Here is a 13550-nt window from a genome sequence, read left to right as displayed (position 1 = left end):
TCATCTCTTTCATTGGAACATTTCTTCCATGAGTCCTTTTATTCTCTTTTCGAATGGACTGGTTGGATCTCCTTGCAGTTCAAGGGACTCTCAAGAGTCTTCTCCAAAACCACAGTTCAAAAGCATCAATTCTTTGGTGCTCAGCTTTCTTCACAGTCCAACTCTCACATCCATACATGACCACTGGAAAAACCATAGCCTTGACTAGATGGACCTTTGTTGGCAAAGTAATGTCTCTGCTTTTGAATATGCTATCTAGGTTAGTCATAACTTTCCTTCCAAGGAGTAAGCGTCTTTTAATTTCATGGCTGCAGTCACCACCTGCAGTGATTTTGGAGCCCCCAAAAATAAAGCCTGACACTGTTTCCACTGTTTCCCCATCTATTTGCCATGAAGTGATGGGACCAGATGCCATGATCTTCATTTTCTGAATGTTGAGCTTTAAGCCAACTTTTTCACTCTCCTCTTTCACTTTCATCAAGAGGCTTTTTCGTTCCTCTTCACTTTCTGCCATAAGGGTGGTGTCATCTGCATATCTGAGGTTATTGATATTTCTCCCGGCAATCTTGATTCTAGCTTGTGCTTCTTCCATCCCAGCATTTCTCATGATGTACTCTGCATATAAGTTAAATAAGCAGGGTGACAGTATACAGCCTTGACGTACTCCTATCAACCTTTGAAACAAAGGATCATCTCCTACTCTTAAAATGCCTTCTTCACTTGACTTCCCAAGCACCAGACCATCCTGGTTTTCTTCCCAATTCTTTGGCCACTCTTTTCAGCCTCCTCTGCTGATTCCCCATCTCCCCAATCTCTACATGTTGGGAGTACATGAAGTTTCTGTTTTTGAAATCCTTCTCTACCCACACTCCCTTCTCTGGTGATCTCACTGAGTTTTAAAGCTTTCAGTAGCATCCATATACCGAAAACCCCTAGATATAAGGTTCTTTCTCATGAACTCCAGGCTTATGTGCAGACCTGCCCACTATCTAATTAGCTCTCTTAACCCTAATATGACCAAAAACGTCTCGATTTTATTCCCTTCAAATTTCATGCAGTTTCTCCTATACAAGAAAGCAACAGTTCCTCTTCCAGCTGTTCAGACTAAAAGGCTTAGAATCATCCCAGTCTCTCTTCTCCAATCCAACAGCAAATTCTGTAAGCTATACTGTCAAGTAAATCCAGAATCTGATCTCTTTTCATCAACAATCACTTTTGTCTAAATCCGTATTCTCTTGACTCCCTCCCATCACTCCATAGCCTCGTAACTCATGTACTTGCTTCTGCCCTAACCCCAACAACCCTTACAGTATATACACATGGTATACTACACTTAACACAGATGACCCAGTTATTCCTTCACTTAAAAGTCAAAGGCCTTATTTATAATGGCCTATAAATGCCTATCACATGGCCCCTTACCTCCCAGGTTTAATCTATTATTACTATTCATTTGCTCACTCTGTTGCAGCTATACTGACCTCCTCACACTTCTTGAAAATACTATGCATACTCCCATCTCAAGGCACTTGCACATATTCCCTCTAACTAGAATGCTTTCCCCCAAGTATCAAAATAGCTCATTCTCTTAATTTCTTCAGGTCTTTGGTCAAATAACATTTTTGCGATAAGGCCTTTCCTGATCACCTTTCAAAAATGCAATTAATGTCACACTTCTTTATATGACCTTAACAGCTCTCTTATTTTTCTCTGTGACCTATTACCATATGATCTACTACTTTTGTGTTGTTGTAGTTTAGTCATTCCGTCATGTCTGACTCTTTGTGACCCAGTGGACTGTAGCCCACCAGGCTCCTCCGTCCATGGGATTTCTCTGGCAAGAATACTGCCATTTCCTTCTCCATGACCTACTATATTTTAGTTTGCTGCTGCTTAGTCGCTCCAGTCATGTCCGACTGTGCGACCCCATAGACAGCAGCCCACCAGGTTGGTTTACTGTCTAATTCATTAAAATAAGTTTTATGAAGTCAGGGATTTCTGTTTTGTTCTCTGCTTTACTGCCACTGCTTATAACAATGTCAAATAAACATCTGATGAAACAACAAAGCATGGGAAAGGAAAGAAAAGCTTGCCAAAAATCAAGCCAAAAGACAAAAAAACAAAGTTGAAAATAATTACAGAGAAAATGGTAGATATGGAAGAAAAAAAAAGAAAACAATATAAAATATGTCTCTGGGAGAAAAAAACAGGCAAGTGAAAAAGAACAATAGTCAAATACACATTAGAAGAAAACTTTCTGTATAAGGGAAGATGTGAATCTCTAAGTGGTAGGGCATATTATAACTAAAAGGAAATTAATATAGAGCAATCAAAAAGATATACTTAATAACGCATCTTATGCTCATCCACACAACACCTCCTCCTCCCAATCAAGTCTTCTAAGAGGGAGGAGTTTTAAAAATTAGGCTACCTTCAGACTTCTCTGCTGCTGCTAAGTCACTTCAGTCGTGTCCGACTCCGTGCGACCCCATAGACGGCAGCCCACCAGGCTCCCCTGTCCTTGGGATTCTCCAGGCAAGAACACTGGAGTGGGTTGCCATTTCCTTCTCCAATGCATGAAAGTGAAAAGTTATATGATTTATAAAGAAAACTCTCAAATACTAAGTAAAAAATAAAATCAAAAGTGAAATGACAGAATACTGAATTATAACAAGAGTAAAAACGTTACATAGCAAAATCTATGTACGATATGTAGAATATGGCTAAAGAAGTGCTAAAAGGATAATTTACAGTCTTGAATTCTTACTGCTCAGACAGTAAAGGAGACCCGAGCTTGACCCCTGGGTTGGGAATGGCTACCCACTCCAGTATTCTTGTCTGGAGAATCCCAAGAACAGAGGGATATAGTCCATGGGGTTGCAAAGAGTCAGAGATGACTGAGCGACTAAGCATGCACCTGAGAAAATCCACAAAAGAATAACAGCAGCAGCAGCAAAAACAACAAAAACCTAAGGAAAGCACAAAGCAAGAAGAAATTCAAATACAGAAAAATTATATAAACTAACCAGATCAGGGGGAAAAAGAAAGCACTGATATACAAAATTAGAAAAAAAGAATGAAAAAAATAACCACAGAAATTAGAAGATATCAAAAAATACAAAACATTATTTTCCTCAATTTTATCTCAAATCCAATGAAATTATATAGAAGATTATGAAACCATCCAAAGCGACCTAGTCTACGAAAATCAGACCTAACTATTAACCAAATGAAGAAAGCTGTCCAAGAATTGGTTCACTCTCAAAATATATGAATGAAATAATTAATAACTTAATTAAACTGAAAAAATCAAGGTCCAGTGATTTCACAGGTACTATATATATATCAAACATTAAGAAGCAGTTAACTCCAATCTAATTTACACTGTTCTAGAGCACTGGTGTCAGAGGTTAAAGTGTCTGCCTGCAATGTGGGAGACCTGAGTTCGATCCCCACATCAGGAGGATCCCCTGGAGAAGGAAATGGCAATCCACTCCAGTATTCTTGCCTGGAGAATCCCATGGATGGAGAAGCCTGGTAGGCTGCAGTCCATGGGGTTGCAAAGAGTTGGACACAACTGAGCAGCTTCACTCACAGATCACATAAAGAGAAGGCAAGTTTTCATTTTAAAAATGAGAAAACCATGACAGACACTCTAACCAGAAGATGGTAGTACAGAAAAAAAAATTATAAACCAGTATCACTTATTCAACTAACTCCAAAATCTTAAAAAAAAATTTTTTTTGACAAACAGAATCTAGCAACACATTAATGGAATATAGTCTACCATAACAAAGTGAGATTCATTTGTGAATCAAAATGATTCAAAATTAACAAGTCCAACATAATGTGATTCAATTCACCATATTAATGACTTAAAGGATGAAACTAGTCATTTCATAAAAAATTGTTTTAAGTTAAAAATCAGTATCTATTTCTGATAAAAAACTTTTTAAATATGCACAAGCAAATACTCACTGAAACACACACACACAGTGCAATAACAAAAGCAATGACATTGAAACCAAGAATAAAGTACGAATATTACAACACTATTACTTATCAAATTGTTCTGATACAATGATCATCAAAGTGAGAAAGAAAAAAAATTAGAAAAGAGGCAAAATTATTATGATTTGAAGATGAAAATGTAGGACAATCAACTGGAAAATTCTTTAGAATTGGTCCTAGAGTTTAGTAAGATTGCCAATTGAAAACATAAACAGCTTTCCTATATACAAATAAGTAATTAGAAACATACTAGAAAGAAATTTGAAAAAACAATTTTAATTATAATGGAATAAAAGAAAATAGCTAGGAATAAATTTCATAAAAAATACATATATTTTATACAATGAAAACTTTAAAACACTAAAGGACACAGAAATTGACTTGAATAAATGGAACATACTCTTAGAAACATACTCTTTGGAAAATTTAAAGGTGTCAATTCTTTCTGCACCCTTTCCAGTAAAGTTCACACCACAAAATATGTGTTAAGAACTTGGCAGGAAAATTTCAGAACATTAAGGAGGAAATCTTGATTAAATTACTTAATATAAGTAATACAGACTATTTACAAATATTATAGCATTTAAAACTTTGATACAAAGGCAGCAATAAGCAGATCGATGGAACAAAATACAAAGTCAGAAACAGACTCAAGTGCGGATTTAGAATTTGGTATATAATAAAAATGGCATTTCAAATCATTAGCTGTGCTGTGCTTAAGTTGCTCAGTCATGTCCAACTCTTTGCGATCCCATGCACTGTATGTAGCTCATCAGGCTACTCTGTCCATGGAGATTCTCCAGGCAAGAATACTGGAGTGGGTTGCCATGTCCTCCAGGGGATCTTCCCAACCCAGAGATCAAACTCAAGTCTCCTGCATTGCAGGTGGATTCTTTACTATCTGAGCCAGGAGGGAAGCCTTCAAATCACTGGCTACAGATAAATTTTCTACAAAGAATTTTTACAAACCAATGAGAAGAAGACCAACAACCTATTAGAAAAATGGGCTAACTATAAGCAGTTGTCACTTTTACCACTATGACAACAATGATCCAAAAGTTTCATAAAACACTTCAGCTATTGGTATTGATTAGGTATGGGTAAGCAGGTACTCTTTGATTCCCGGAGTCTTTTTAAAGGCAATTTAGCAACATCAACTTTCAAATGCCCTCTGACCCAGCAATTCCACTCTGATCAATTATCTTACAGGTACATTCACACATAGGACATTCTTTCCAATGTTATTTAAAATCATGAAAGACTGGAAACAACTTAAAGCCCTATGTATAAGGAACTGGTCACATAAAACTGTGAAACACACACACACACACACACACACAAATATTATGGAGGTAGAGCTATATATGATCTTCAAGATATACTATTAAGGAGACTTACTTTTCAAGTACTCTTCTTAAGCATTACTGAATTTTTATTTTTTTATTCATGACTATTTTTCTCTTTTTAAAATGAAATAAAAAACTAAAAGTGAATTAAAAATAAAAATGGATTTTGTTTCGGTTTCACCCAGTGGGTCGGCGGAGGCCAGGCTTGTGGGTGCCCAGAGTAGGGGTTCGGATCCCGGCCGCAAGATTTCTGATCATGATTGTTAAAGTGAGTCTGCGGAAGCAAACACCCAGTGACTTCCTGAAGCAAATCATCGGGCAATCAGTTGTTGTGAAATTAAATTCAGGAGTGGATTATCGAGGGGTCCTGGCTTGCCTGGATGGCTACATGAATATAGCCTTGGAGCAGACAGAGGAGTATGTAAATGGACAGCTGAAGAATAAGTACGGGGATGCGTTTATCCGAGGAAACAATGTGTTGTATGTAAGTACACAGAAGAGGAGGATGTGAAGACACCAAGACACAGTACTTTTCATACCGAGATATATTTTTTATCAAGTTTTTTGTTTCTTCTGTCATATAATTTTTCCTATTTTGTAATAGTTGGTGATTTCCCACTGACACATGATTGAGATAAATGTGTAAAATTGTGGATTTATGTAAAGAGTTCTTCCATATTTAAGTTGCAGTCATTTTTTTTTCTTTTACCTCTATGTCAGTGTGCAGAAAGCAAAAAGATTTTTTTTTTTAACTGGAAAGAAAATTTTTTTCTCCCTACATGGAAGTTTCCAGGCAACGCCATTTGATCTGACTGCTTTGCTTATGGGACTGACCGAAACGATGGATGTGAGGTTAATTAAAACACTGTAGGGATGGCAAAAAATAAATAAAAATAATAAAAAATAGAATAAAAATGAAGTAAATTAAGTTTGGTAACTAACACATTTTGTAGTGCTCTTAATGTTTCAATGTAAGATTTATTCCTGCATAACTAGATGCAATCAGCCAGAGCACATTCTTTGACTTACGATTTTTCATCTTGGAAAAAATTATTCAGATAATCCACAGGTTTACTTTCTTTTTAGTGTATCTTCTACACATCATCAAAGTGTGAAAGAACATAGAGAAGATAAAGCATATAAAATAGAAAAAGCTGCTACATGTAACACACTTAGAACCAAACTTCTCTTATGCTTTGTATGTAATCAAAATAGAGGGAAAATGGAGGACACGTCTAAGATCAACTATTTTACTTTAGATTTAACAATGTGCTTTTAATCCTTTTTTTCTTGTCAATGGCAGCTTTAAAAAAATACTTTTAAATAGATTCAAACTTGAACAAAGAAATTAGTCAGATTATGGCCATTTTTAAGTATTTACCAAGTACTACAACTAAATTATAGGAATACAAGCTTTTAATTATCATATTTTCTGACTGCCTTATTGGAGAAAGAAATGGCAACCCACTCCAGTGTTCTTGCCTGGAGAATCCCAGGGACGGGGGAGCCTGGTGGGCTGCCATGTATGGGGTCACACAGAGTCGAACACGACTGAAGTGACTTAGCAGCAGCAGCTGACTGCCTTAACGAAGAAAAATAGAGAAGTTACCTGAAGTTGATGGACAAATCCAGCATTAGGATTAATACAAAATCTTCTTTCTTGAACATAAGCAAATGCATCTCTGAAAACAAAAAAAAATAGGAAAACTCAGGCAGTAACATTATTTCATCAATTAATCTCAATTTTCCCAGAATTTATCTAAAGTAGGAACTTACCTAACAATTTACCTAAAACAGAAAATCATAATCAGACAGCTTGTACTACAGAGAGGTAGTGAACTGCAGTGGGAAAATCCTTTGCTTCCCAGCTGTGTTCTAGGGGATACTTTTCAACTTCTCTAAGCTTTATTTTTTTCATGTGTAACTTGGGGATCATAACAATTCCTATCTTTAAGCACTACTGTGAATATGGAAGATAGTAAGTAAAACATATCATGTATAGCATGTGTCACACACACTACATGCTCAGATTTTATTACTGGTTAAATTAGAAACATATGGACTTCCTTGTGTTGTTGAGATAAAAGTGTCCAGAAGTGTATCTGGCATCTGGCAGAGACCCAATAAATAGAAGTTATTTTCACTAGTATTGCTGACATGGCACCAAATAATAAAAATATATATATAAAACAAAATCTACCAAGCATTAATCTTTTCAATGAAATAAACACAAAAGTTGTATTCAAATAATATTTAAGAACACCTTTAAGCAAACTTTTCCATTATAATTTTAAGATAAAAATACCAAATGAACTAAAAGATCTGAATGTCCACTATGTGTCAGGCATGTGGATCCAATGTTGAACATAGCTCAAATGGACAAGGTTAACGGAGTACACAGCATAAGAACGGAAGGTTGATACAGGCATGTCATGTGAAGTTTCACTGGCCACATTTAGAATTATTAAGGATCAGAAACCTCTGAGAGCTTTTTAGGGTAAGGTGAAATATGATTTATCTTTTGAAACAATCAGTGTGAAGAACAGAACAGACTAGAGGAGGAAAGAAAACAGAAGACCACTAAGATGATAACTATTGGAAGAGCTTGTATTATGGAGATTAAATAATGAGACATGACTAGAGCTTGATTAGGGTGATTCAATAATGAGAAAGAGCCAGAATCGAGGAATATTTTAGGACATAAAACAGAATTTGGTAATGGATTAGTCTGGGACATGAGTGAAAGAGTATCAATGACTACAGTAGATTTGTAACTTGTACAAGACACTCTAAGAAAGGAAATACTGTACATTGGCCAGCTTTGTTTTAAGGTGAGAAAAGCACATTAGCCTCTCTCTCCCTTTCGTCTATGCAATATGCTTGGAAAAGATGATTTTGCATAAAACAAATAATAAATTGTGAATAGACAATAAAACAATTAAGCAATTTTTCACCCAACTACTGTTAAAGGAAAACATAATAAATTAACCTTTTAAACAAGGAAAGCAATTACATCTTTGTCTAATAAGAATTTTAAAACTTAGATTAACTAATTTCCTAGTAGTAAGCAACCAGTTTTCCATGGGTTACTCCAACTGTAATTATCTTGGGTTTTTAAAATAATAAAAGAACTAGCTTCATAAAGTAACAAAATAGCCCAAGTGGATCTACAAGGCAGACAGGCTACAGAGGTTAAGAGACTAATCACAGGATAAAAGGGCCTCATTAATCAACCATAACTAGATGACAAAAATCAGTAGATTATTAACTTCCAGTGCCCAAACTGTCTCCATTAAGCTTCATTTTAATGAGAATTTAAACTGTGGCTAGGTTTCAGAATACTTTCTTACCTGTACTTCATTCCAAATGTTTCCATAATGTATGCAATAACAAAGGCAGCACTAAAGAGGGGGAAAATATTTTAGAAAAAAAAAACAGAAAACATACTCATTAATTAAATGCTGGAGAAAGAAAGATTATTGCTAACATCATACCTCCTGGAGATCCCTGCATTCCCATGGACAAGAACTTTTCCTGAAAAACAAGAAATAGTTATTCTGATAGAAAGATACCTGATGCAGCAGCTAAAATATACTGAAACCATGTATCATACCACAGTAAAATAAATCTTAAGCATTTTATGTATTCTGTATACACAACTTGGATACTTACTAATTTTCAAATCTTTGAATTTATTTACATTAACTGTGTGGAAACTACAATAGACTTTTAGAGTAAAAAGATTTAAAGCTGACAACATGAAAATAGTTCTATAGAGATATTTAAGAAAGTCTATCCAAATAAAATAAGTTTTGGGAAATTTGGAAAGTCTATTATACATAATTATAATTTTCATATTCTTCATTTAAGACAAATACTAAAAATTTACTATAATGAATAATTTCCTAAAAATAAACATAAGTTAAATGAAAGAAAAATTATTTACCTCCACTTTGTAAGCTCTCATCAATAAATTCTTTTGTCTGAAGGAAAAAGACAGTGTGTTATAATAAAACATAGAGTAACATAAGCATACAATACAAACATATATACATAGTGAAACAAAATATACTGAAAATATTTTCCTGCTAATTTATATGAATAAAAATTACCTTACATCAAAAATTTCCAAATGCTACAGATATAATTATTATAAGTTTAAATATTATTTTGCATTTAAGAAATCTGAAATACAATTTCTCAAATATTTGGAGATCATAAAAAAGATTTTTAAAATAGTCAATTTTCTTTAAAATACAATCCCACAATTTTCAGAGATTACAAATAATAGCAGTATAGGAGAAAATCATGTTTCATTAAGTTTTAAAAGCACAATTAAGAAAGCAAATCATAAATATTAAATGATATTAAAATACTGTTACTTACCATGGGGAAAAAACGTATTATATTTTCAACCGGATTATCTGCAATATCCAAGACTAAATATCTGAAAATAGAATATTGTATGATTAAGCCCACTTTCAGATAAAACTCTTCATATATAAAAAATACAAAAATTTCTTGACAACCATGAAAATAACTTTCAAAATCATATTCCCAAGGACCAAGCCATATATTTTATAATGTTTGAAGGCACAGCAATTAAAGTCTTAAAGAACAGTTAACACATTAACATTTCTCTGATATGTATATAAAAAAAAGTCTATCTTCTTAAAATAGAAAAATCATAAACAGGAAGAAATTTTCCTCTAGATCAAAGTAGACCTAGAAAATAAAGACAAAAATTGCCTATTTTCTCCTCTTTGTTATTCTTCTATTTCTAGCAACTTCCCTAAGACTAGAAGAGTTTTCTTTGGATGGCCCTGCCACCCTTCCTCACAACCCTACAGAGGACAATTCAGAGACAGACCAAAGCCTGAGAGAGAAAAAACTAATGGAAATAGAATGCAGCAGTCTGACAGAGCCGTGAGTCAAACATTCATTGTTTGAACTAACCTACAACAGAGGAACAAGCAACCCAAAGACTGTCTGTCCTCAAATTTTACACCTTGAAAAACATTTAAAATAAGTCATTTCAATATACAAGCCTTACTTTATCTTGTGAAAAACTGCCATTTCTGGAAATCTGCTGGCAGTTCAGTGGTTAGGACTCAGTGCTTTCACTGTTGGGGACAGGGTTCTATCCCTGGTTGGGAAACTAAGATCCTGCAAGCCTTGTCATACAGTCTCAACAACCACTCCCCTCACCCCACCTCCAGCCAAAAAACAAAGAAACTTTCATTTCTAATCCATCCAAGACAATCTGTTTATTAACACAACTTAGTTAAGTAATTGAGTTATAACATTAAAATGTAAAGTCAATATTGCTTTAATAATTACTTTGGTGGTAGCAACTTCAATAAATTCAGGACTTATCACAGAAAAGCTATACCCAGGACATTTTGGCACTAAAAACAAAAATTAGAAAGGTATACTATGGCACTTTAAAATATAACACTGTCATTTTCTTTAATATATACAAGTCTAGATGTGTGTATACATGATGTGCATGCAATCGTGCACTGTAAGTTGCTTCAGTTGTGCCCAATTCTCTGCCACCCTATGGACTGTAGCCCACCAGGCTCCTCTATCCATGGGGATTCTCCAGGCAAGGGTAACTAGAGTGGGTTGCCATGCCCTCCTCCAGAGGACCTTCCTGATCCAGGGGTCGAACCTGCGTCTCCTATGTCTTCTGCATTAGCAGGCAGGTTCTTTACCACTAGTGCCACCTGCGAAGCCCGTGTATACATGAAACATACGTAACACAAAAAATTTAAAAGGAAATTTAACAAAATGTTAAAATCAAGCTCCTCTGGGTTGTGGAATTATGGATGGCTTTTTAAATATTTTTCTTGGTGTCATTCTGTATTTTCATAAATATGTATAAAGAACAAGTGTATCTGCAATTAGAAAAAAATCAATCTATTTCATTTTAGATTACATGCAATCCCCTTTTTAAAACTAATTTTCTTTAACTGAAAAATGTGTAGATCCCAGATCCTAAATTTCCCTTCCCAGAAGTAACCACTGTCAAGTTTCTAGTCTGTCAGTCCAGAAATTTCCTACGCATCTACAAGAATAATGCCTAATTACTGCACATACTTTAAACACTGTGAGAGCACACATGTGGCTCTGCACCTTGTTTCCTTCATGCAATAAATCATAAAGATTAGTCTATATCAGCACATACACAAATATTTCCTTCTTTTTCATGACTACATAGTCTATTATGTATTCACACAATATATTTTAGAGTATCTTACACTGAGGGACATTCAGGTTGTTTTCATTTTTAAAAAAATAAAGCAGAACATTAAAAGACTTTTAACATATATGGTTTTATACAAATACTTCTAGAATGATATCCAAAGAAGAGTTAACAGTACCTGCCTCCTAGCTAGGGATAAATCAGGTAGTTGGGTTTAGGGAAGGAAAGAAATTTTTCCTCTCATACCTTTTTGACCCTTTAGTCTTCGTATCATGTGTAATATATGCTTTATTTTTTAAGTGAAGCCAAAATAAAGAACATTAAAACCATCAGACGTGCACGGGGATGACCCAGAGAGATGTTATGGGGAGGGAGGTGGGAGGGGGGTTTCATGTTTGGGAACGCATGTACACCCGTGGTGGATTCATGTCAATGTATGGCAAAACCAATACAGTATTGTAAAGTAAAATAAAGTAAAAAAAAAAAAAAAAAAAACGCAATACAAAAAAGAAAAAAAAACCATCAGACACTCAACCTCATCATTTTAAGATAAATGTGAAAGGCAAACTAAAACTACACAACACAATTTTTACTCCAGGAGATCACAAGGCTGAAGAGCAATTTACTCCAGATCAGGTGGTGAAAGAGCTTGCAATAAGGCAATGAAGCTACCAGCGAGGCCATGCAGGGCTAACCAAGACAGACGGGTCATAGTGAAGAGTGAAGAGTTCTGACAAAATGTGGTCCACTGGAGGAGGAAAAGGCAAACCACTCCAGTGTTTCTGTCAGGAGAACCCCACGGACAGTATGAAAAGACAAAAAGATATGACACCGGAAGACGAGCCTCCAGGTTAGATGTCCAATATGTTACTGGGGAAGAGCAGAGGGCAATTACTAATAGCTCCAGAAAGAATAAAGTGGCTGGGCCAAAGTGGAAATGACACTCAGTTGTGGATGTGTCTGGTAGTGAAAGTCAAGTCCAATGCCATAAAGAACAATACTGCATAGGAACCTGGAATATTAGGTCCATGAATCAAGGTAAACGGGACACAGTCAAGCAGGAGATGGCAAGATTGAACACTGACATCTTAGGAATCAGTGAACTAAAATGGACTAGAATGGGTGAATTTAATTCAGATGACCATTATATCACTACTATGGGCAAGAATTCCTTAGAAGAAATGAAGTAACCCTCATAGTCAAAAAGAGTCCAAACTGCAGTACTTGGGTGCAGCCTCAAAAATGACAGAATGATCCTGCTTCATCCCCAAGGCAAGCCATTCAACATCAGTAATCCAAATCAATGCCCTAACCACTGATATTGAATAAGCTGAAGACAACCAGTTCTACAAAGACCTGCAACACTTCCTAGAACTAACACCAAAAAATGATGTCCTTTCCACCATAAGGGACTGAAATACAAAAGTAGGGAATCAAGAGATACCCAGAATAACAGACAAGTTTGGCCTTGGAGTACAATATGAAGCATGGCAAAGGCTACAAGAGTTTTGCCAAGAGAACACGCTGGTCATAGTAAACACCCTTTTCCAAAAACCCAAGAGATGACTCTACACATGGACATCACCAGATAGTTAACACCAAAATCATACTATGTTCTTTGCAGCTGAAAACGGAGGTCTATACAGTCAGCAAAAACAGGACCTGGAACTGACTGTGGCTCAGATCATGAGTTCCTTATCGCAAAATTCAGGTTTAAATTGAACAAAGTGGGGAAAACCATTAGGCCATTCAGTTATGACCTAAATCAATTCCCTTATGAATATACAGTGAGGTGACAAATAGATTCAAGGGATTAGATCTGGTGGACAGAGTGCCTGAAGAACTATGGATGGAGGTTCATAACATGGTACAAGAGGCAGTAACCAAAACCATCTCAAAGAAAAAGAAATGCAAGAAGGAAAAGTGGTTGTCTGAGGCTTTACAAATAGCTGAGGAAAGAAGAGAAGTGAAAGGCAAGGAAGAAA

General features: G+C 35.5%; 1 protein-coding gene across 1 annotated transcript in view; it reads right to left on the bottom strand.

Annotated features, from left to right (window-relative positions):
• STYX (serine/threonine/tyrosine interacting protein) overlaps nt 1–13550 on the bottom strand; it is a 43427-nt gene that overhangs the window by 5578 nt on the left and 24299 nt on the right. Inside the window, exons 5-9 of the mRNA XM_068965673.1 lie at nt 9744–9804; nt 9304–9340; nt 8852–8891; nt 8708–8758; nt 6967–7039 (exon numbers count right to left, since the gene is read on the bottom strand). Of these exons, the coding sequence (XP_068821774.1) occupies nt 6967–7039; nt 8708–8758; nt 8852–8891; nt 9304–9340; nt 9744–9804 (262 nt within the window). The remainder of the gene's footprint in view (nt 1–6966; nt 7040–8707; nt 8759–8851; nt 8892–9303; nt 9341–9743; nt 9805–13550) is intronic.

The sequence above is a fragment of the Capricornis sumatraensis genome, chromosome 2 (genome assembly GCF_032405125.1).
Source record: "Capricornis sumatraensis isolate serow.1 chromosome 2, serow.2, whole genome shotgun sequence".
In the NCBI taxonomy this organism is placed as follows: domain Eukaryota; kingdom Metazoa; phylum Chordata; class Mammalia; order Artiodactyla; family Bovidae; genus Capricornis; species Capricornis sumatraensis.
This window is presented reverse-complemented; position numbering and strand designations above follow the sequence as displayed.